Source organism: Carettochelys insculpta, chromosome 29 (assembly GCF_033958435.1).
Source record: "Carettochelys insculpta isolate YL-2023 chromosome 29, ASM3395843v1, whole genome shotgun sequence".
In the NCBI taxonomy this organism is placed as follows: domain Eukaryota; kingdom Metazoa; phylum Chordata; order Testudines; family Carettochelyidae; genus Carettochelys; species Carettochelys insculpta.
The window spans coordinates 2,819,454-2,843,197 of record NC_134165.1 but is presented as its reverse complement, the minus strand read 5'-3'; the positions used below and the strand labels follow the sequence as shown (position 1 = coordinate 2,843,197).

The following is a 23,744-nucleotide window of genomic DNA, read 5'->3' as shown; positions in this document are numbered from 1 at the left end:
TTATTCTCCAGCAACACACACACAGACACACACACCCACACATTGACATACGTTCTAAACAGACACACACACACACACCAGGAACACTCACCCTCCAGAAACAGCCCCATCCCTCCACACACACAAACGCACCATGCCACCCTAGCTCCACCTTAGTCCCACACACTCCTACTCACACACGCCCCAGGTACCCCAAACACACACACAGGATGCTCCCGGTTGGTCCCTTGTCCCTGCCCTCCATGGGGTCTGGGGAGGCGGGGGGGTTAACTAGAGTGTATCTGTGTGTGCTTCTGGTTGGGGGGCTGTGGATATTTGGAATGAGTTTGTATTTGTGTGCAGAGATGTGGCGTGTGCAGGATGGTGACTGTGTGTCAGAGAGCGGATGGGGCTGTCCACAGGGCCAGGCCACAGGGTGCACACGGTGTGCAGGTTTGCCTGTATTGTCTGTCTGGGAGAGTGCACAGGGTGGGTAGCTGTGCCGTGCAGGGGTGGGTAGGTGTGCAGTGCAGGGGTTGGTACGTGTGCCGTGCAGGGGTGGATAGGTGTGCAGTGCAGGGGTGGGTAGGTGTGTGGTGCACAGGGTGGGTACGTGTGCGGTGCACAAGGGGGTAGGTGGGCAGTGCAGGGGTGGGTAGGTGTGCAGTGCAGGGGTTGGTACGTGTGCCGTGCAGGGGTGGATAGGTGTGCAGTGCAGGGGTGGGTAGGTGTGTGGTGCACAGGGTGGGTACGTGTGCGGTGCACAAGGGGGTAGGTGGGCAGTGCAGGGGTGGGTAGGTGTGCAGTGCAGGGGTTGGTATGTGTGCCGTGCAGGGGTGGATAGGTGTGCAGTGCAGGGGTGGGTAGGTGTGTGGTGCACAGGGTGGGTACATGTGCGGTGCACAAGGGGGTAGGTGGGCAGTGCAGGGGTGGGTAGGTGTGTGGTGCACAGGGTGGGTACGTGTGCAGTGCACAAGTGGGTAGGTGTGCAGTGCAGGGGTGGGTACATGTGCAGTGCACAAGTGGGTAGGTGTGCGGTGCAGGGGTGGGTAGGTGTGCGGTGCAGGGGTGGGTAGGTGTGCGGTGCACAGGGTGGGTAGGTGTGTGGTGCACAGGGTGGGTACGTGTGCCGTGCAGGGGTGGGTAGGTGCGTGGTGCACAGGGTGGGTACGTGTGCGATGCACGGGTGGGTAGGTGTGCAGTGCACATGGGGCTTAGTGCACTTTGCAGTGTACTGTGCGCTTGTGCACACAGCCCGGGTCCGACTGCATGCATGGCTGGATGTGCGTTCCCTGGCCTCCCCAACCCTCAGCCAACCCCCCACCCGCACCCTAGAGGCCACAGGGGAGGAAAGTCCGGAAGCCTCCGGGGTCTGGTGCCCAGCTCAGGCTAGACCCAAGCTAAGCACCACGGTGACCCAGCGGGGGCAGATCAACCCTTTCCTGGCCTGTCCTCAGCCTGCATCACCCAGCCCATACCAGGGACCCTCTGCCACTCAGCTCCCAAGCCAAGAGCAGCAGGGCTCTGCCCCATGGCTCACAAGGCCAGGGGCCATGGGAAGTGTGTCACAGGCTATGAGCCTGGCAGGGGCCTTGACTAGCAAGGCTGCTGCAGGGAGGTTGGGGGGTCAGCACCCTGATTGCAGGACCCACGAACGCCACAGCGGATTAGGCTCACCTGCTGCTTTTCCGAGGCAACGGCAGGTCCTTCTGCAAAACAAGATGGGACGGGACGTTAGCTCAGGGTGCTCCAGAGCTCAGGAGTAGAGGGGAATGGGTGGGGAGACTTTGCTCCCCCCCCAATGATCATCAGAGGGCGATGGGCTCAGGAAGCTAATCCCTGGTATAGGACCCCCTTTGTCTGAAAAGCCTGGAACATTTTGACAGCGGGATCTGTGGGACTGTGGGCACATAAGGATCTGCCACCTGGTGCTAACAGCCAGCCAGCTCTGGGGTGAGGCACCATGGCTGTTTATACAGGGATTCCTCAGCCAGCACTGAGATACAGCCAGCTCTGGGGTGAGGCATGATGGTTATTTATACAGGGACCTTTGGCCTGGTGCTGAGATGCAGTTGCCTCTGGGGTGGGGCAAGGCAGCTGATTATACACAGAAAACCCTGTACCAGTGGGGCCAGGTTGGGACACGAAGCAGAGTAAACCCAGGTGAAATACAGGACGGGGTGTCAAAACCCAGCAGGACCTTGGGGTTACAGCTCATTTGAAAGGCATCAGTAGCACAGTGGCCCCTCAGCTGGCACAAAGGCACTGGGGCCAGTCCTGCCTGGCCGGGGGAAGCACCTCCAGCTGAGACCCCCAGCCACCTCCCCGCAGCACAGTGCCCCCAGTACAAGGAAAGTGCCCCCTGTTGACCCCCACATCCTCCCCTCACCCCCCACGGGAACAGGGCAGAGGGTAGAGATCCCCTGACCGAGCCTCCTTCCCTGCATCCCTGGACTCCATCACCCTGGGGCCTGGCACCCTGCCCGTCTGCCTGCCTCGGTCTGCCCCATCTCCCGAGTACCCTTCTGGCTGCAGCTGGGTGATTGGCGAGACGGCCGTGCTGCCAGCTGTGCTGTAGCTCAGGTTGCTTGTGAGCCGCCAGACCCAGCAGCCAGCCTGCCGGGGGGCTCAGCAGCAGAGACATTCTGAGCTGTTCCCACCACGGGAGGGACTGGGAGTCTGTGCCCTGCTCCCCACTGCTCCTGATGTGAACTCCGGCCAGTGCTGAGCCTCATGTCCCTCACTCTAACCACTGCCCTGCACTCCTCTCCCAGAGCCAGGGACAGAACCGAGACGTCCCAGCCAGAATTCTGGCTCCCAGGCCCTCCCCCCAAGCCCGTAGGCCCCACTGCCTTCCCAGAGCTGGGGTTAAACCCAGGCATAATGGCTCCCAGCTCCGCCACTCTAACCACTAGGCCCCTCTCCACTTTCTAAGCCCAGACTCAAAAGAACAGCTCTCACCCCTCTTCTCCGTAATACCCTCCCCACAACCATTCACCCCCCGTAAATCCCAGCTGCAAGCTCAGTGTGTTTGTGTCCTTGAGCATGTAGGTGCACACACGCACAATTGTGCATAGGGTTGTGCGAGGAGGTGTGTGAGGGTGACTGTTTGCATGTGTGTGAACAAGTGTGAAAATCTGGGAGAACGAGGGTGAGCAGTGGCGTAAACACGGTGAGGTGTGGCTGGCCTGGGTGTGCGAGAAGGGGTGGGGAGTGAGAAGGGGTGAACAGAGGAAGCACTAGGGTTAGTGTACAGGCCCCCCGGACAGCACGCTCACTGGTGGGGGTGCAGGTGCACACGCGTGTGATCTTCCACCCGCATCACTCATCTATGTGCCGGTCTAACGCTTGGCGGGCTTTATTTCCAGCCAGGTGTGTGCAGCGTTTCCCGTTGTGTGTAGCACTCCCCAAGTGTGTTGCACAACCCGGCCCGGGTGTGACTGCTGCTGGCAGCAAAGCTGTGCGGTGCGAGATTTGGTGTGTCTGTGCAAGGAGCAACTCGGGGAGTCTTTGGGGTCATTTGCTGCATCCATGTGCACAATTCAGTGTGTGTGTGTGTGTGTGTGTGTGTGTGTGTATAGAACAATTCCCTCTGGGTGTACAACCCCTCCACCCCCACATATGTGCACACCCCCCAGTGTCTGCCCCACCCCCCTGCTGATGCCCGGGGCCGGGGGCCCATTTCGAGGGGGGCATCAGCCCCACCCCAGCACCCCAAGAAGGCACCGCAGGGGTTAATTCACCCCCTCCCCCCTTTGGGCCGGGCCAGGACCAACAGGGCGGGGAGGATGCTCAGCCCTCGGCAGGATCGGGCCCGGCGCTGCAACCCGGCGCCTCCAGTCGCATTGCAGCACCCGTGGGCTCCCCTCCCCCGCAGTGTGCGGAGAGCGCGGCCCTTAAAGGGACAGGCGCCACACCCGGATGGAGCCGGCCTTGGGGGGCATTGCTGGGACAGGCCCCACCACCCGCCCTACAGCCAGCGCCCCACAGCGACTCCTGACGGCAGAGGCCGGGAATGGCGTAGCCAGGTGTCCGTCCCCCTTCCGCCCCCAGAGATGGGGCTCCTGCCCCACTCCCCACAATGCCCCCTGCCGGGAGCCCCAGCGCTTCTGTGCGCTGGGGCCACCCCAGAGCAGGGAGGGGCTGGCTGGGCTGTCCTCGCAGGTCCCCAGCCCAGCACCCTCTGTGGGGAACTCCCCCCTCACTGCAGGGTGGAGATGGGGAAGCCAGGCTCCCTCCAGCTATAATACCCCCCACCCCCCTGCCCAGCACCCCTGGACCTCTTGCCCTCCTCCCCCAGGCTCCCCGAGTACCCCTCTGCAGCCCCCACCCCCCACAGCCCTCCACGCCTGTCTAATGCCCTACAGCCCCCTTCACTGCCCTGCTTCCTGCCCCAGGGATGCCTATTTCGAGGTGCACATCAGCCCCACCCAGGTACTCCAAGACATCACCACAGGGGTTAATGTGCCCCCGCTTGGGCCAGGCCAGGAGGAAGTGGGGGCCAACGGGGTGGGAAGGATGCTCAGCCCCGGCAGGACCGGCCCCAGTGCTGCAACTTGGCACCTCCACCTGAATACCCCCCAGATCCCGACAAGCACCCCATGGCACCTCAGACATGTGCGTAGCAACCCCCAGAGCCCTCCTCTTGAAAGCCTGTTGACACAGCAGCCCCCAATGCCCTGCACAACGACTCACCAAGCCCTGCTGCACACGAGTGTTACAGCCCCCGCAAACTGAAAACAACTGGCTTGTGTCACTGGCAGCCAGCATTCCTGGGGACCCCCACACCCTCTGAAGCCCTGTGTGTCCTGCCACCCATGCACCCCCTCCAAGTTTACAGCCTTCTAACTGACTGGTGGGGCCCATGCCACCCTGTGCCTCAGTTTTCCCATCTACAAAATGGGAATAATGGCACAGCCATCCTTTGTAGAGCACACTGAGACCAACACAGGCTAAGAGCTAAATGATCCCTCACTCAGTGCTCAGATGCAGCCGCCTCTGGGGTGGGGCACAGGGGCTGTTTGTACAGTGATTCCTCACCCAGTGCAGAAATGCAGCCACCTCTGGAGGCGAGGTGTGGCAGTCTTTTCACAGCCTCACCAGAGATCACAGGCAATATATTAAAACCCTTCACACATTCAGGGAACCGTGACCAGAATTTGCCCTGTTCCCTGGAGCTGACACTTCCCTGCTGCCTCCCAAAAAGGCCAAAGCCTTCAACTCAGCCATCCACAAACGAAAGAAGGCCGGGCCATGCTTAGCCTGTGACCCCTGAACAACAGCACCAACCCAGCATCAGCCCAGCCACCAGGATCGCCCCCAGCACCGGGGCCTGAGCCACCCGAGATGGAGCCCAGGTGCAAACTTGAGACTGCTTTTCCTGGGGATCCCCTGTCAGACTGAATCCAACTGCCGTCCTTGGTCTCAACCCTTGGATCTGCAGCTCCCAGGGCAGGGCCTTCCTGTCCGCTCTGTGTTTGTACAGCCCCTGGCGTAACGTGGGTCTGAGCCATGGTAGGGTGCTACCGTAATACTCCTAGTGAGTAGCATACAGCACCCAGCCCAATGTGGTTCTGGACTACAACTGGGCTCCTAGGCCCTACCGTAATACACCTAATAATAAGAATGAGAATATGGATCCAAATGTCCAACATCCCTCACTTGGTCAGGGCAGTTCTGCTTTGCATTTTAAGACCAGACACTGGGCTGGGACTCCTGGGTTCAGCTCCCAGCTCTACCACAGACTGCCTTTCACCAGGCACTTTGCCACTCCAGGCCTCAGTTTCCCCAGATTGTTAGGCCAAACCTGATCTCAACTGGCAGAGCCCCTTTTAACTACTCACTTCCCAGAAAGGTCTGGCTGGCCTGGAAAAAGGCCCAGAGAGAAACACAGTAAAGGCATTGGGTGCAGGGCCAGAGGAGGGAAAGGGTTACAAAGGGAGATGTTAAAGGAACTGAGAAGGGCTGCTGGAGCAGTTAACAGGACCCACAGTGTTACAAGGGCTGTTGTTCCATCTGCTTCAGTGCTCAGAGCAGTGGGGGTCAGGAGGAGATGGGCATGGGGGCAGAGTTCCCCACCTGCTGCAGGGTTCTCACACCTTCCCCCACCCTGCCCAGCACTCCCATTGTCATTTGTTTGTCCTGCACTTCCCTGCATGAGGCCCTAACCTTGCCTGGAGTTCCCAAGCTCTGCTGTGAAGTCAGTAAGTCCTGCTCAGCGTCACCAAAGGGGCCACTGGTAGGCCTAGCTCTGTTCTGCCCAGCCCCCACCGACCCCATCCCAAGCTGTGACCCTCCATAAGCAATTGAGACTCCCCCAAACCAGCAGCTGCTTTTGGAAATCTCTGGGTCTAGATATGCAAGGGAAGAGAGAGCGGAAGCCTCAGTGCAAGGGGCAGGGAGTTCCCTGTGAGCTGAGCACCCCAGCAGCCACCCAGGAGAGAGTCAAATGCTGCCCAGCTGATTAGCAGAGTGACCACCGCTGCCCACCACAACATGTCTCGCTGGGGGCAGTGCACGTCGGCATGTGCCTCGCTGCACATAACAACGTTTATTCCGCACGTGGGTAAAAATTAGAGGGAACTGCTCCTGTGGCCCCACAGGGGGCAGTGAGACCTGCAGGTCAGTTTCAGCCCAGAGGAATTCTGGGGATCGTAGTCCGGGGGCTGGGGCTCGGCTCAGTGCAGTCAGTTTTGTGGGTTTGGAAGGGGCTGGCACTGCCCACAGCTGGGGAGGGCAGGGTGGTGGTTTTGGGGGCTGTGAGAATCCCAGAAACAGGTCCAAAGGACTGTGACCGTGGGAGGAATGCCTGCCCAAGGGTCATCCCCAGCTGGTGGGTGCATCTCCATTTGCCAACCCTGCAGCCCAGCAGCCCTGGCAGGGTGGCAGGCAGAAGACGCTGCTCTGGCTAGTCCCTGCCTCCCAGCAGCCAGAGGGAGATGTTAGAGCAGCTCTGAGGCTGCCCTGGATTGCACCAAGGGACGGGACATGGCCTAGGACTGTGGGGCCAGGGACTTGGGGGTGTGTAACAGCCCTAGACAGGGCGTGAAGAATGCCAGCTGTGAGTGAAGCTGGGGTGGGGGATTTAGGGGCGCCAGAGCAGCCACTGGAATGGTGCCAGGAGTCCTGAGCTCACACCCCAACTGCAGAGAATCTCTACTGGCCCAGTGGTTCTGCTCCCCGCTGTGTGACACAGCCCAGCCCAGCCTCGTGCCACAGGTACTGAACTGAGATAAACATGTTTACAGCCTTGGCAGAGCTGCCACCAGGCTCGTCCCCCGGGGCTCTGCGAGCCCCCCAAGGGAGGGAAGTTACCATCACAAGTGTGAGCAGGGTGGGTCCGATCCTGAAGTCACACAGGGGGCAGGGGCTGCCAGCGGCCCCTCCCTTCCCCCTGTGCCCTGCCAAATACATAATAATAATAGAGGGGACTGCGCTAGCCACACCCAGCTCAACCCATTTTGCAGACAACACTGGTGCGGTCACATGGTTCTCACCCTCCCCCCCTTCCCACCAGTCAGGGTCATTATCCCCACTACAGAGGGGGAAACTGAGGCCTGGAGGGGGTGAACTATAACAGGGAATTGGGGGCATAACCCAGCATTCCTGGCTCCCATCCCTCCCCCATTTACTCACCTCACCCCACCCCACCTGCTAGCTCTAACCACTAGGCCCCATTCCCCTCTCAGGCTCTCGCCCTCACCTGCCGCGGCCTGCCTCCAGTAGCCAGCTGGGCCCGGGCACAGCGGGGAGCTCAGATGGGCTGCGCCCCCTCCTTTCGCCCTGCCCCACTGCCTCCCCTCCAGCGTCCTATGCCCAGCCCCAGCAGAGCCCTCCCCCCAGCAGTGCCTGGCTCACACCAGATAATCCACCAACACCCCCATGCGCTGCAGCACCCACAGCCCCAGAGACCCCCAGAAATTCGGGGGTGGGGGAGGGTCTCTCCAAATGGGGGGCCCCGGACAAAGGCGGGAGGGTGCCCCAGGTGCTGCAGCGCCCAAAGCCGCTTTCCCGGGGGGGGCCCCAGCGTGGGCCCGGAGCCTCCCGTCTTACCCAGGCGATCTGCGGGGGGGCGGGTGGAGCCGGGCAGCCCTATGGGCGGCATTGCAGGGGGGCACCCCGGATCCTGCGGGGCTCCCCGCCCGTGGCCGAGCCAGCAGGGGAGGGGCCAGGCAGCCTCACCACCAGGGCGCCCCCTCCCCCACGCCCGGCACGGCTCCCCGCCCCCCGTTACCTGCAGCCGCCGCCTGCGGATGATTCCCGAGTCGTCCATCCCCGGCAGCGGGCCGCACCGGAGCCGCGGGGGGGGGGGGGGCTGCGGCGGGGGGGCCCTGCGGCGGAGGGGTTGCGGGGGGGCTGCGGCGGGGAGGGCGGCTCCTTCTCTCGCGGCTCCTGCCACAAAACTTGGCACCCCCGGGCGCGGCCCAGCTGCCCAGCGCGGGGGGGGGGGCGGTGCGTCCCCCGCCGCACCGAGATCTCAGCCCCCCGCGGGGCGCAGCTCTGGGGCGCGCCCGGCCCTCTGCTCGCCAGCCGCGGCCGCCTTCTCCCGCGCGCCTGGCTCGGCCCGGCCCGGCCCGGCCCGGCCCCGCTTTAACCGGGCCCCGGGCCGCCCCCCCCACCAATCTCCCGGCGCTGCAGCCGCCTCTGCGCGTCGCCGGCTCCGCTCCCGCGGCGGGGAGGGGGCCCGGAGATCCCGGCCCGGCCCCGCCCGGCCCCGCCAGCCACCTGCGGCCGCGACCCCCCGGGACCGGGGCTGCTCCGCCCGGCTGCGGCAACCCCGGGACCACCGCCCCCCGGGCGGGGCATTTAACCCTCCCCGTCCCGGCCCCAGCTTCTCTGAGCCCCGAATCTACCCCGCCCCCCTGTGCTTCAGGGGCCCCCCAGCGCCCCTCTGTGCCCCCCACTGCTCCCCATACAATCTCCGTGTGCCCCCCATCTATGCGTCTCCGTCTACCCGCTCCCCTACGTGTGCCCACTGCCCCCCATCTGTGTGCCCCACCCCCACCTGTGTCCCCCTGGCATGCGCTACCCCTGCCCCCCAGCCTGCCCCCCCCGCCCAGTGCCTCCCGTGCCAGCCCGTTTCCCTCAGGCCTAGAATCCCCTTAACTCTGACCCTGGCTGTGTCCGACCCCCCTCCTCCGCCAGGCCGCTGCGAGGATTGGGGTGGACCCAGCTGGGCCTGTGGTGCCCCGGGCGCTTGGTAATGGCACCCCTTGTGCCAGGTCCCGCCCGAAATCGGCGCCCCCCCAGAGCAGGTCCCTCCCCTACAGGCAAAGGACGCTGCTGTACAGGAAGGGAAACTGAGGCACGGGGCCCGTGAGCGGCGGTGCTGGAAACAGAGCCAGGAGTCCCGCCGCGTCCTCCCGGGCAGCGCCAGAGGGGTGGTGGCCGGAGCCAGGGCCTCCCAAAGCTAATTGTGGTGGGATTAAGGGCAGGATTACGGTTAACCCTTCCCCTCCCGGAGCCCACGGCCTCTGGGGCCCCGCCCCATCTGGAGAAGGGGGGAGGGGGCACTGGGGGCGCCCCGGAGGGTATAAGGCCCCAGCTCAGTTCTTCCCACAAGCCCCCAGCAGTTTCCTCCCGCTTCCTCTGCAGTCCTCCCCGCCCCTTCACCAGGCCGCGCCCCTGCCACCCCCACCCCACCGCCAGCCTGATATCTGGGCAGAGCCGGATGCGTTATTCATCAGCCCCTGTCTGCTCCCGGGGGGCGGGGGGGCTGTCCTTGCTCCTAGATCTGCCAGGCTGTTGCTGTTCTTCGCCCGCCCTCCCCGGGGTCTCCAGCATGGGGCAGTGGGGGCTGGGATAAGGGGGTGGGGGCCCAGCATGGGGCGGTGGGGGGCTGGGATAACGGGGTGGGGGCCCAGCATGGGGCGGTGGGGGGCTGGAATAAGGCGGTGGGGGTATGAGGGTAAGTCCTTGGTCTCTGGCGGGGGGAGTCTGGGCTCTGCCCGGAGGGGTCAGCTTGTGGGAGTAGGGGCCATAGACACACCCCCATACTCGCTCGGTGGCCTGGCCCCGCCCCGGCTCCCAGAAGCGCAACGGGCTCACGGCCGCGGCCAAGTCAGGGAAATCAGCGGGGCTGAAATATTCATGCGGTGCTGAGTTTCAACTGCAGGAGCGGGGGGACGCTGGGGGGCGGCTCTGATCGGTCCCTCCACCCGCGCTGCTCGGAAATCACCCAGCATCGACAGACGAGGCTGCTGCTCTGGGTGGGGCTCAGCAGGGGGCGCTGTCCGCTGGCAGTGGGGGCGCTGTGCTGCCGGGTGTGGGGCAGCAGGGGGCGCTGTTCGCTGGCAGTCAGTGCTGAGACCAATGTGACACTAGGGGGCGCTGTGCTGAGGGGGGGGCAGCAGGGGGCGCTGTCCCTTGGCAGTGCTGACAGCGCAGGGCTAGGGGGCGCTGTGCTGCAGGGAGGGGCTCAGCAGGGGGTGCTGTCCCCTGGCAGTGGGGCGCTGTGCTGCAGGGAGGGGCTCAGCAGGGGGCGCTGTCCCCTGGTAGTGGGGCGCTGTACTGCAGGAAGGGGCTCAGCAGGGAGCGCTGTCCCCTGGCAGTGGGGCGCTGTGCTGCAGGGAGGGGCTCAGCAGGGGGCCGTGTCCCCTGGCAGTGGGGCGCTGTACTGCAGGTAGGGGCTCAGCAGGGGGCGCTGTGCTGCAGGGAGGGGCTCAGCAGGGGCCGCTGTCCCCTGGCAGTGCGGCGCTGTACTGCAGGTAGGGGCTCAGCAGGGGGCGCTGTGCTGCAGGGAGGGGCTCAGCAGGGGCCGCTGTCCCCTGGCAGTGGGGCGCTGTACTGCAGGTAGGGGCTCAGCAGGGGGCGCTGTGCTGCAGGGAGGGGCTCAGCAGGAGGCGCTGTCCCCTGGCAGTGGGGCGCTCTGCTGCAGGTAGGGGCTCAGCAGGGGGCGCTGTGCTGCAGGGAGGGGCTCAGCAGGAGGCGCTGTCCGTTGGCAGTGGGGCGCTGTGCTGCAGGGAGTTGCTGCGGTGCACAGGTGATGTGAAGGGGCCCCGACCCTTACCGCTCCCCTGGGAGATTTGCAACCCCGGGCCACTGGCTGCCAGCGGATTGGCGACCAGGGGACTCCCATCACCAAGGAGATCCCTGAACCGGGCACCTGTTTTCTGGGGAGACTCAAGCGCAGGGGCGCTGCTGGCCTCCAAGGCGGCTGTCAGCGGCGACTGGTCTACGGGGTGTGGGCCAGCGCTTCGGCTTCTCCTGCCCACGCCCCCCCCCCCCCCCCCCCCGCACGGCTGCCCAGGCAGCGCCGGTCGATGGGCTCTGGCAGCGCCTAATTGCACTTGATGGGTGGCCAGGGCGATCCATGGCCTAATGGGGCGGCTAAAGGAAATCGATGGCTCGGGACGGGCCCGGGAGGCCGGGAGTGGGCGGTGACTGTGAACTGCGTGTGGGCGGCGAGTGCGCGTGGGTGCCGCGTTTGCGTGCACCAGGGGGGTGAGCGGCGCCTGGCCGGGGTGAACTGAGGGACACTGCAGGGAGCAGGAGACAGGCAGGGTCACGGGGGTGCCAGGCCTAATCCCGAGTCCTGGAGCCGTGGGCCTGCCCCGTGGGGCCCCGTGGGTCCTGGTGCCCTGCGCACGAAGGGCCGGAGGCCGGGTTAGCTGGGCAGGAGGGCTCCTGGGGTGGAGCTGGAGGGAGCGGCCTGGGACAGGCCGAGGAGGGGCAGAGAGCAGCGGGCCTGTCCCGCAGGGTGCAGTGCGCGGCTCCCGGCGCTGTCCACGGTGCTGGAGCCGGGAGCTCTCCAGGGCCGGCTGCTCCGGGCTGCCGGGGAAACGCGGCCCCCGCGCTGTGTTCCTGAGCCCGGAGCCGCCCGGACCCCGAGTCTCCCCCCGCGACGCCGCCGCACTGGCTCCGCTCCAGGCAAAGCCCCCCCGACCCAGCGCTGGGAGGGGGCCGGGCACTGCTGGGGGTCCCGCAGAAATGCCGCGGGGCTCTGTCGCTCTCTGGTGGCCAGTCCCAGCCCTACAGCCTGGGAGACACCTGGGACCAGCCCCCAAGGGAGGCTGGGTGGCAGGACTCCTGGGTTCCCTTTGAGGCTCTGCGAGGGGCGGGCGGGGAGGCCGGAGTGTAGAGCTGGGGAGAGGCCGGGCCTCCAGGGGAGAAAGCAGCCCAGGAACCCAGCTTTTGCCTGGTCTCTGGCTGCAGGGCAGGTGAAGCCCGGGGCCAGCGCCCACCGGGGTGGCCTCAGCTAGCTGGCACAGGCGGCTCTAATCCCCTGTCCCACAGCGGTTCCTACCTGCTAATCCCATCCGGCGCTTAGGGGAGGCCAGCTGCCTGCCAGAAGGACCGCGGTCAAAGCCGTGACGACATCTGCCTGGGGCAAGCCAGGTTGGGGCCCTGTCCCCAGGCCATGCGCCAGCCCCATGGGCAAGGAGGACAGTGGGCGTAGCAGCCGCCCCCACTGCCAACCTACGCCCAGGAGCTGGCGGCAAAGCCCTGGTAGCGCCACATGCTCTGCCGTGGGTCCCGTGGGGGAAACTGAGGCACAGACCCAGAGCAGGAGGGCCCCGACCCCCACGTGCATGGGGTCCCTGTGACTCAGCCCTTAATTCAACCCAGGGAACCTGGGACTGTGGTCGTCTGCTCCTACCACTAGGCCACCCTCCTAGTGCCCGCGGGGATCCCAGCGTCCTGACTTCCAGCACCTACCACCCCCCCCTCTAACCACTAGACACTACTCCCTTCCCAGTGCCCTGCAGGAGTCCTGATTCCGAGCCCACCCAATCCCTGCTTTAACCACTAGCCAGCACTCCCCTCTCAGCGCCGAGCAGAGACCCCAAGAGTCCTGACTCCCAGTTTCATGTGTTCTTGGGCCCTGCTCCCCCACCCCCCCTGGAGCCTTAACAGCCTCTAGGAGGTGGAGAAGAAGCTCTCTTCAGCCTACCCCACTCCCAGCCACTCCCAGGGCCTGTGACTGCGTCCCCAGAGCCAGGACGGTTCGCTACAGCGTGTTCCCCATGCGGGCCCCCCAGCCTGGCGCACCAGAGCCCGCAGTCCCCAGAAAGGCAGCTGGCCTCGTCCCTTGGAGACCCGGGTTGGGTCAGTGCCGGCTGCTATCTTGCACCTGGTTTGGGAAGGTCAGGCCTGAACCATCCCTTTGCCAGAGCTGGTGACAGAACCCAGGAGTCCTGGCTCCTGCCCCCTCCCCTCCACTCTAACCGCTAGACCCCACGCCCCTGCCAGAACTGGTGGCGGGACCTAGGAGTCCTGACTCCTATCCCAGCCCCCACCCGCTCTAACCATTGCACCCTGCTCCCCTCCCAGAGCCAGGGGTCTCCCTGCTGTGGGCGAAGGTTAGTGCCGGGAACCGAATGGCTCCTTGGAACCCATTGTGGTTAGCAGCTCAGACCGGGGCAGGTTCTGACTCTAAGTTAGGGGGCTCAGGCTGTAGGGCCCCTCCCTGGGGCCGGGGCTCTGTCTGTCCGTCCTGGGCCCTGCTCACTCCCCCCACAGACACTTCACAGTCCAGGCTGGACCGGACCAGGCCAGGCAGGAGCCCAGCGATGCCCGAACAGAGAGGGCATTGAATCACCATGGAGAGGGCAGATGAAACTCAGAGGTAACTCCGGGGGGGTGGGGCACAGGGTCCCCGACCTCCGTGGATGCAGAGGGGCCCAGAGCCCCCTCTCTGTCAGTGGCAGGGAAGGCCTGGGTGGCCCAGGCCCCAGGCCCAGGGGGAAGGAGATCACAGGAGTGAGAAAACTCTCGGAGGCCTCCCTGCCCTCCACCCGCTGCTGCATACAGGAGACAGGCCTCGGCTCACTCCCGGGATTCACTTGTGCTGTGCTTTGTTATACATTCCCTGCGCTCCACCCCAGAGGCAGCTGCATTTCCGCGCCTGGCGATGCCTCCTGCTCGGCCGCCAGCGGGAGCCGGGACATTCGGAGTCCGTGGTCCAAGCACAGGCCCGGATCCCGGGAGGACGCCCCCCGGGTTCGCCCCATAGATTTGCATGGCGGGCGGGGGGGTGGCTGGGCGCGGCGCAGCCCGGTGATCGGATGTGGGGGGGAGGGAGACGTGTGACGCGGGCGGCTCCGGATCCCCCTCCCGTGTCGGGGCGGGGCGGGAGAACGGGGGGCGGTCCCGTTGCAGCAGCCGGAGCCAAAGAGCGACTGTCGCCGCTTCCCATCGCCCGCCAGCGGCTCGGCTCGGCCCAGGCCTCGGCAGCCCCCCCAGCCGGTCACCCCAAGAGCCCCGCGGCCGGCGCAGGTAGGCGCAAGGGGGTCACTTTCCCCAGCCCCTTGTTAATTACAGCTGACGCGGGGGGGCGCTGGGACGGGGGGCGGTGCCCCGTCTGCTCCCCGACTCCCCCCGCCCCTTTCGCCCGCCGGGGGGGGCTGTGACGAGATGGGGCGGCCGCCCCCCGAAATCCCAGCGGCTACTGTCCCGGGGGGCTCAAGACAGAGGGCGGGAGGGGCTCAGCCCCAGGTAGTGCAGGCCACCCCTAGAGCCGCGTGGCGGGTGAATCGGGGACTCTGAAAAGGAGGCGTCACTCCGCCCCCCGCCCCTCCAGGCAGCCCGGGCTCCCTCCTTTCCCAGGGCTCCCCCCGACCACCTGCTGCGGAGTTGGGGTGAGTGAGGGCGGGGGGGCCGGGCAGCGGGGGGGGGGCGGCTGATTGATTTCCGGCCTATGCGAATCAGGAGGGGGTGGGGGAGGGGGGGCTGCCTGGGGTGTCAGGTCTGCGCCCCCCTGCCAGGCATTCTCAGGGCTCCCTGCCTCAGTTTACCTACCCCATGAACCCCACCCCCTCCCCGGGGCATCGGGCACTTGGAGCACTCAAAGGGCAGCAGAGAGCCTCGTAGGCCGGGGGAGGGGGCAGCACAGAGAAGGGAAATGACTCACAGAGGTCACACAAGAGTCCTGACCCCCAACCGCCCCACGCTGACCACTAGACAACACTCCCCACACCACTGACAACAAAGCCAGGCACCCTGCATCCCAGTACCCTCTGCTCCAGCCCACCACGACCCCCTCCCTGAGTTGGAAATAGACCCCTGGAGTCCTGAATCCCAACACCCTCCTTCGCTAACCACTAGACAACACTCCCCTCCCGGAGCTGGAAACAGAACCCAGGCATCCTGCCTTCCAGCCCTGTCCCCCTTGAAACTAACTCAAGACACCTGCAAAGGAAGGGACAATCGGCTGCCCTGCTCACACTGGAGGCGGCCTGGTAACAGGGCTGAAACGGGGCGGGCGAGACGGCGGGTCACAAACTGCGTATGAGTCCCAGCCTGGTGCGGTTGCAAAGATGGCAGCTGCGCTTTGGGGGTCGGCTAACCAGGCGCCGGCACTGGGCAGAGCAGGACGATAACCTCCGGTGAGCGCTGGGCCCAGATTTGGGCACTGCGGAGACAGGCCTGGCGGACCGAGGCCAGTGGAGAGCGAGGGGTCGGCCGAACCTCGTCATGGGACAGGGTTAGCCTCGAGGAAAGGCCAACACGGTGGGAGCCTTTGTTCTCCAGGTCCCCTGCAAGGCGGACAAGCAGCCCTGGACTTCGTCCACGCCGGGGAGGTTTAGGTTAGATATTAGAGAAACTTCTGAACTCTGGGTGTCGGCAGGTCTGGGGGCTGAGGGATCCGCTCGCTTTTGAGAACAAGCTGGAGGCCCAACATCAGAGCGGCCACGGTGGGTCAGCCCAAGGTCCATCCAGCGCTGTGTCCTGTAAGGCCAGGAGCCCCTGACCCTAATCCCACAGGCAATCACTGAGCGACCTCTCGTCTCTCGCCCATTGCCGGCCTCTGAAAAGCAGAGGCCAGGGACACGGTTCCGGCCCCACCTGGCTAAGAGCCATTGATGGACCCAACCTCCATGGATGGACTTAGTTCTTTTTTGAACTGGTTCAAGCTCTGGTCTTCACCCTGCTCCGGCGAGGAGGCCCACAGGTCGACCCTGTGCTGGGTGGAAAAACGCCCCTTGGTTAGGTTTAAACCTGCTGCCCCTTCATTCCATTTGGTGACCCCCGTGCTGGTGTTAGGGGAGCAAGTCAATAACTTTTCCATTGAGATTTCCTTGTCTTGCCACAGCTCAAGGGCTTGTCCAGGCCCCTTCCATCCCCACACACTGCCCCACACCCCACTTCCAATCAGAGCTGAGGCCAGAACCCAGGCATCCTGGTGGGTGGGCCCTAGCTCTAACCACTAGGCCTCCCACAGCCTTTGCACCCAGTGGGGGGGGGGGCCAAGTGGCTGCAGCAGATGGGATGGTTTGAGCTATGCCCTTGGGGCCCAGCGCAGCCATGCGAGGAAGGCACTGCCCAGGCGAGGGGGCTGCTGGAAGTGGGGCCTAGCCAGGTCCTAGCAAGGAGGCTGTTACTGGCAGATCTCTAACACACCGGCTGGCTCAGCACTGGGCTCATGGGATCCATGGGCCAAGCCAGCCTCTGACCCTGTCACCTTGCCAGGCCCCAGTCCAGTGGCTCCCTAGGAAGGTGGAAGAAATTCTCTAGCAGGGAACCCCAGCGTAACCTGCCCTGGGGACGGTCCCGCTGGCCCCAGGTGTGGAAACTGGCTGCACCGTCATGTCAGTGCCACTCACCTGCCCCCAGCAGGAACTTGGCATTCCTGGTCTTACGGAGACAGCCCGGGTCCCCAGCTCCCGCCCCCCCCGGCTCTCACCACTAGACACCGTTCCCCTGTCCCTGAGCTGGGGAAAGAGCCCAGGAGTCCCAGCTCCCAGGCCTGTCCCCAAGCTCTAACCGCTAGACACCACTCCCCATGCAGAACTGGGAAAAGCGGTTAGGAGCCCTGGCTCCTTGGGCACATCATTTAACTGGCCCATGCCTCAGTTTCCTCATCGGCAAGGGGCGATAATGACCCTCCCTTTGCCCAGTTAGAGTGAGATCAGCTTGGGGGAGGGACTGCCTCGGAGCTGGCTGTTCAGCGCCTGGCACAATGGGTCCTGAGCCTGTTTGCGGGGGTTGTGGGGGTGGTTTCCAGGTGCTACCGTAATACTGCTAATAACGTACACTCCATAATGGGGCCCTGATCTTGACTGGGGGAGGTGGTCCAGGTGCTACCATAACTCTGCTAAAAATTCATACTCCATAAAGAAGCCCTGCTCTTGATCATGGGGGTCTCTGGGTGCTACTGCAATGTGATCTCGATGGGGGGGGTCTCCAGATGTTCCCCTAGTGTTGCTAACAACGCACACCCCACAATGACACCCCGACCTTGATCGCTAGGTCATCCCCATCCTACGCCTCTCAGACGTCCCCTGCAGCTGGCAGTTCGGGTGGTCAGCCTCAGGAGCAGGGAGAGACACTGACCTGGCACACTCAAGCTCTCCCCCATGAAGCCCCAGCTCCTGGAGCCTCGGGATGGGGGTCCCTGCACTCGTTTGTTTTCGGTCTCACCCTCCCACTGCCAAAGGACCCAGGCGTCCTGACAGGTGGGCCTCCGCTCTAACCACTAAACCTTCCAGCCCTGGAAAGTGCGATTTTCTGACAACTTAAACTCCGCAAGGTCCGTGAAGGGACCCCGGTGTCTCTGAATTCCTCAGGATCCTTAAGTCCATCTAAGGATTTTTTTTGGTGGGAGGGGACCCTGACTCATCAGTGGGGCTGGTAACACAGCACCCATCCCCCACCCATGCACACATTGGCCCTTCTGGGAAGGAAGGCAGAGCCTTCTGATGTGGACACCACAGTAACTCAGAGCCAGGACTGCTGGGTTCTTTCCCCAGCTCTAGGAAGTAGGCAGTGGGGCCTAATGGTTACAGCGGGGTGTGGGGGTTGGAAGTCATGACTCCTGAGTTCAGTCTCCAGCACTGGAAGGCGAGTGGGACCTCAGAGCAGGGGCTGGGAGCCAGAACACCTGGGTTTGGTTCCCAACTGCCCTTGGGGAGAGAAAGGGGTTGGGTTTCTGCCAGGCAAGCAGCCCTGGGGACATCTGATCACCCCGGGGGAGGAAGCTGCCAGAGCCAACCCCCCCGAAGTGTCTAATTTCGGCACGTTGGCCTAATTCGCTGGGGAAGGCCGGATCTGGCTCGGTAAGCAGAAGTCACCTTGGGCACCAGGGGTGGAAGTTGTCAAGTCCGACTTACAGCCAGCTCTCCAGTTCAAATCCAATTAGGGGGACAGATAAGATGGCCTGAGCCCCTCAAGGCACCCGCATGTGACCTGGCCGGTCCCTCACAGGAATAACCCCTCTGCCAAGGAAGGGTCTGAGGGTAGGACCCAGGAGCCCTGACTCTTCCCCACCCCTGTTACAGTCTCTGCTGGAAGTCGGATGGATCCTGGAAAGACGCAGTTCACCCAGCTGGTTGGGACTGTAGCTGGAGCCAGCCAGGCCCCAGAGAGATCTTTGAGGGAAGGACTAAGGCTGCTGTAATCATTTCCTGGCAGAGGGGAAAATTCTGCATCTGTCACTGTGATGCTCCAGGGCACCAACCCCTGCAGGGGTCAGGAAGGACACAGTGCAGTTTCCCAGCCAGCAGAGCAGCTGGGGGTCAATAACCAACGACCTGGCCGACTGCATCAGGCCAGGCTGAGTCTGCAGCCCCAACCCCCAGCGCCAGTCTGACTGCCCCCCCGCACAGCCCTTCCTCACCCCCAACCCCCAGCCAGGCCAGGTATGGTTAGTTCAGAGGGAGGCTATTGGCCCAGCCCTCCAGGCTTTCCTTCTGACCAAGTCCCCCCTTTGGTTCTGTTCCCAGGTGCCATGAGCAGTGGGGGCAGCGCGTGGGCACTGGCTGCCGGCTGGGTGCTGGCGGTGCTGTGCGGAGGAGCCTGGGGGCTGGACAGCCACTGCCTGCCTGGTGGGAAGCACAAGGCAGCCCCTAGCCCTGAGGGGCAGCTGGGTGTGTGCCAGATCTATGCCAACAGTGAGTGATGGGCACGCGGGGAAGGGGCCACAAACAGCTAAGGTGTGTGGAGGACAAAACTGGGTCAGAACAAGCGGGTTCAAGGGGCATCTCCAGCCCCAGCCCTCTGCTTTAACCACTGGTCCCCACTCCCCTCCCAGAGCTGGGCATAGAACCCAGGAGTCCTGCCTCCCAGCCCCGCGGCACTAAGCCCCGTGAGCAGCGGCTTTGCCCCTGTGCCCTGGAAAACGCAAAGGGCCTGTCACCCCTCACACGGCACCTCCCCGGGGACCCGCTGGCCATGAGGTGGGCAGGGGCAGTGCGGAGGCGGGACCCTGGGTGGTGCTGATGGATGGCCGGATTCGCTTCCCAGACGCCTGCTGCTCACCCAAGGTGGCCCAGGAGGTCTCCAGCAGCCCACTCGCCAAGGTCAATGACATCTACTGGGATCGTTGCGGCAGCCTCAGCCCCAGGTAGGACAGCGATGCTGCCTTGGCTGTGAGCTTCCCTGCAGCAGTGCCCTGCTAGCACCTAGCAACCCCCTGCTGTGAGCTTCCCTGTAGCAGTGCCCTGCTAGCACCCACCGACCCCCGGCTGTGAGCTTCCCCGCAGCAGTGCCCTGCTAGCACCTAGCAACCCCCTGCTGTGCGCTTCCCTGTAGCAGTGCCCTGCTAGCACCCACCGACCCCCGGCTGTGAGCTTCCCCGCAGCAGTGCCCTGCTAGCACCCACCGGTCCCCAGCTGTGAGCTTCCCCGCAGCAGTGCCCTGCTAGCACCCACTGGCCCCTGGATGTGAGCTTCCCTGCAGCAGTGCCCTGCTAGCACCCACTGGCCCCTGGATGTGAGCTTCCCCGCAGCAGTGCCCTGCTAGCACCCACTGGCCCCTGGATGTGAGCTTCCCTGCAGCAGTGCCCTGCTAGCACCCACCGGCCCCCGGCTGTGAGCTTCCCCGCAGCAGTGCCCTGCTAGCACCCACCTACTCCCAGCTGTGAGCTTCCCTGCAGCAGTGCCCTGCTAGCACCCACCTACCCCCAGCTGTGAGCTTCCCCGCAGCAGTGCCCTGCTAGCACCCACCTACCCCCAGCTGTGAGCTTCCCCGCAGCAGTGCCCTGCTAGCACCCACCGGTCCCCAGCTGTGAGCTTCCCTGCAGCAGTGCCCTGCTAGCACCCACCGGCCCCTGGCTGTGAGCTTCCCCGCAGCAGTGTCCTGCTAGCACCCACCAACCCCCGGCTGTGAGCTTCCCTGCAGCAGTGCCCTGCTAGCACCCACCGACCCCCAGCTGTGAGCTTCCCTGCAGCAGTGCCCTGCTAGCACCCACCTACTCCCAGCTGTGAGCTTCCCTGCAGCAGTGCCCTGCTAGCACCCACCTACCCCCAGCTGTGAGCTTCCCTGCAGCAGTACCCTGCTAGCAACCACCTACTCCCAGCTGTGAGCTTCCCTGCAGCAGTGCCCTGCTAGCACCCACCTACCCCCAGCTGTAAGCTTCCCCGCAGCAGTGCCCTGCTAGCACCCAGCGACCCCTGGCTGTGAGCTTCCCCACAGCAGTGCCCTGCTAGCACCCAGAGATGCCCGGCTGTGAGCGTCCCCGCAGCAGTGCCCTGCTAGCACCCAGCGACTCCCAGCTGTGAGCTTCCCCACAGCAGTGCCCTGCTAGCACCCAGCGACTCCCAGCTGTGAGCTTCCCTGCAGCAGCGCCCTGCTAGTACCCCCTGGCCCCCGGCTGTGAGCTTCCCCACAGCAGTGCCCTGCTAGCACCCAGTGACCCCCGGCTGTGAGCTTCCCCACAGCAGTGCCCTGCTAGCACCCATATACCACCAGCTGTGAGCTTCCCTGCAGCAGTGCCCTGCTGACGTCTGGTGACAAACACCCCCCTGTGACTCTATCCCAGAAGCCCCGGGGGTTTCACAAAGACTTGAGTTATAGCCCAGTGCAGTTGGGACCACCCGCAGCACATCGGCCCCTACCCACACCCTGGGGACCAGCAGTGAAAGTCAGTGGACGGACCGTCTGTTGGGCACCCCCCACATCCTACCCACACACCAGGTGCAGCTCCTGAGGCGGCCTGTGGGGCTCCCCACTCTAACACCCCCTCCCCTGCGCTCCCTCCCCAGGTGCGAGAACTACCTGCAACGGGTCGAATGCTTCTATCGCTGCTCCCCCAGTGCCGCCCGCTGGCCCCACCCCCGGCGCCCCACGGCCATGCTGGAGGTGCCCCTCTGCCAGCGCTTTTGCGAGGAGTGGTAAGTCAACGCGCCTTCCGCCACCTTCCTGAGTGGCCTGGATCCGGGGGCAAGGACTGCTGGGTACTGTCTGGCTCTGGGAGGGGAGCAGGGTCCAGTGGTTAGAGCAGGGGAAATGGGGGTTCAGAACTCCTGGGTTCTCTCCCTGGCTCTCGCAGGGGAGCAAGGACTACTGGCTGTGGGGCAGGGAGCCAGGCTAGTGCCTGTGATGCCAGGAAGGAATTGGCCAGTCCCCATGACAAGCTCCCAGCTGGGCAGGTCTGAAGGCCCATGCCCCAGGTGCAGGGAGGGGTGGGGAACTGCCCCTTTAACACAGCGTGAGGGACCTGCGGAACTCCCAGCTGCAGGGGAATTGGGCTAGGTGGCCCCAGGGGTTTGCTGTGGGGCACTATGGGGATCAATGTGGGGTATTCCCTAGTGTGTATCAACCCCCCGCTGCCAACTCCTCCTTCCTCCCCAGGTACACAGCCTGCAAGGACGACCTGACTTGTGCCCACAACTGGCTGAGTGACTGGCAGTGGGGTCCCCAGGGGAACAACTGCAGCCAGGACTGCGTGCCCTACAGCCAGGTGAGGGGGTGGCTCAGCCCAGCTGGGGGGGGCAGGGGGCAGCTGGGGACTCCCCCAGGGAAGGGGGTATTCTGTGGTACAGGCACCTTGCAGCTGGGCTGAGACCTGACCAGCTCGAGGCATGTGGGGGTGGAATGGGACCCGGGGCTTTTCCCCTCTGTGAGTGGTGGGGGGAATACACCTGCAGGGCTGCCCCTCAGGTGGGCTGGAGGGGGCTGGCTGAATTGGGGTCACAGATCCCCCCTCCCGAGGGTGCCCTGTGCCCTCCCCACTACCAAGGGGGGCCTGCGTGACCCACAGCCTGGCCCTGAGCAGCCCCAACCCCTCTGTGCCCCGAGACCAGCAGAGGGGCTGGTCAGACACTCAACTGCCCCTCCCCATAACACTGCACCAGCCCCTGGGGCTGGATTGGAACCAGCTAGTGGGGAAGAGCCCCAGGTTTGACATCCTAGAGCCAGCGCCTCCCGGTGGGGAAAGGCCCCGGGTCTGAGCCCCTAGAGCCAGCACCCCCTGGTGGGGAAAGGCCCCGAGTCTGAGCCCCTAGAGCCAACGCCTCCCATGGGGAAAGGCCCTGGGTCCCACCCCACCTCTCCCCTCTCTCTGCCCCCAGATGTACCGGGACGGCCGGGAGCTCTGCGAGAACATCTGGGGTGACTCCTTCGTCGCCGCCCGGGAGCCCTGCCCCTGCCTGAGCCTGCCGGACGCCAACGCCAGCTTGGAGGAGCCGGACCCCAGCCAAGCGGGCGGCCCCTGGGGGCCCTGCCCGGCGAGCAGCCTCCGCCGGCGGGACAGGGGCGGCCGGCACCAGCGCTCCGTCTTCATGGAGGACGTGGAGGGCAGTGGCAGCGGGTTCTAGAGCCGCTGCCCCCCCCCACCCCCACCCGCTCCAGGGGCCTGGGGGGGAATCGCTTGTAATCTATGCAAACCCCAGAGCCCCGTGACCGCCCCCTGCACTGTGACCGCTTCTCTGCCCCCCTCCTACTGCAGCCAGCCGCTACCGGGGCTGCCCCCACGGCCACAGGGCCCAGCGCAAGGGGGCGTTAGCTCCCCCCTCCCTGAGCAGCCAGCTCCCAAGGTAGGACGTCCCTGCTAACAACCTGCGCCCGTCCCCCCGTCACACAGGCCTGGCACCAGCAGGAACACAGCTGTTCCAGTAGCTTGCCGTACGCAGGGGGAAACTGAGGCACAGAATAGCTCAGTCAGTGGCGGTAGCTCAGTTCTAAGTCCCCGCAACCCCCTCCCCACAGAGCACTGGACTCCGCTCCTTTCCCACGCCCTGGAGAAGAGCCCAGGAGTCCTGCTCTAACCACTAGCTCACACTGCCCCAGCAGACGCCCCATGCCTAGGGTCAAGCCAGCTGGAGGAGGTGCAGGCCAGGACCCCAGGGGCAGGGAGGACCCCCTGCCACCTGACCCCACACAGCCCCAGCCCCCCAGATGTCAGCACCCCCCAGCCCTTGACATAGAAGAGAACCATTCCTAAACTGCCCTGCATGGGTCAGACGGGGGTGAGTCTCTCATGACACCGCTGGGCAGTAGGGGCTGTTCTGCAGGGGGACAGCTGCCCCATGCAGGGGGCTGGGCTGAGCAGGCTGGCACTGGGGCATGCTGCATGGTCCGGCAGCCAGCTCAGGGGGCAAACATCAGACAGTGATTCCACGGTGCCAGGGAGCAGGGATCTGTCCCTCCCCCAGTGCAGGGGGACAGAGGGGTCTGGGGGAGACCAGCAGGTGCCAGTGTGTTCAGCCAGGCCCCCACCACCAGCCCAAAATCTCCACCCCCCGACTCAGCCCCCCTGCTCTGTCGGTTCCCATGGGGCCACCCCAGCTCCCTTCTGCCCATTTGCTCCCCAGAACTGGGATTACAAGGGGGAAATGCAGTTTGAAAATCAGATGCAAAGAAATAAACTAAAAACCTTTAAAATTTGGTCCGTGGGATTTTAATTTTTTGGCCCCACCCCAGAGGCGGCTGCATCACAGGGCCAGGCGAGAGATCCCACCCCAGAGGCGGCTGCATCACAGGGCCAGGCGAGAGATCCCACCCCAGAGGCGGCTGCATCACAGGGCCAGGCAAGAGATCCCACCCAGAGGCGGCTGCATCACAGGGCCTGGCAAGGGATCCCTGTACAATCAGCTCCTGCCTCCCAG

General features: G+C 64.6%; 2 protein-coding genes across 2 annotated transcripts in view; one reads left to right on the top strand and one right to left on the bottom strand.

The window, feature by feature from the left end:
- Positions 1 to 2,973, bottom strand: part of MAST1 (microtubule associated serine/threonine kinase 1) — a 41,044-nt gene extending 38,071 nt beyond the window's left edge. Inside the window, exons 1-2 of the mRNA XM_074980388.1 lie at positions 2,935 to 2,973; positions 1,657 to 1,688 (exon numbers count right to left, since the gene is read on the bottom strand). Of these exons, the coding sequence (XP_074836489.1) occupies positions 1,657 to 1,688; positions 2,935 to 2,973 (71 nt within the window). The remainder of the gene's footprint in view (positions 1 to 1,656; positions 1,689 to 2,934) is intronic.
- An 11,216-nt stretch (positions 2,974 to 14,189) lies between these two features.
- RTBDN (retbindin) lies at positions 14,190 to 23,506 on the top strand. The gene is made up of 6 exons (XM_074979792.1): positions 14,190 to 14,196; positions 18,642 to 18,809; positions 19,162 to 19,261; positions 20,901 to 21,029; positions 21,490 to 21,598; positions 22,209 to 23,506. Exons 2-6 carry the CDS (start codon positions 18,647 to 18,649, stop codon positions 22,452 to 22,454), a joined length of 747 nt encoding a protein of 248 aa, XP_074835893.1. The 5' UTR covers positions 14,190 to 14,196; positions 18,642 to 18,646; the 3' UTR covers positions 22,455 to 23,506.
- Positions 23,507 to 23,744: the final 238 nt, after the last annotated feature.

Coding starts and splice junctions, on each gene's coding strand:
- RTBDN (XM_074979792.1), top strand. CDS start 18,647: ATGAGCAGTGGGGGCAGCGCGTGGGCACTGGCTGCCGGCTGGGTGCTG. Junction 19,262..20,900: donor TGCGGCAGCCTCAGCCCCAG/GTAGGACAGCGA, acceptor CTCCCTCCCCAG/GTGCGAGAACTACCTGCAAC. Junction 21,030..21,489: donor CAGCGCTTTTGCGAGGAGTG/GTAAGTCAACGC, acceptor CTTCCTCCCCAG/GTACACAGCCTGCAAGGACG.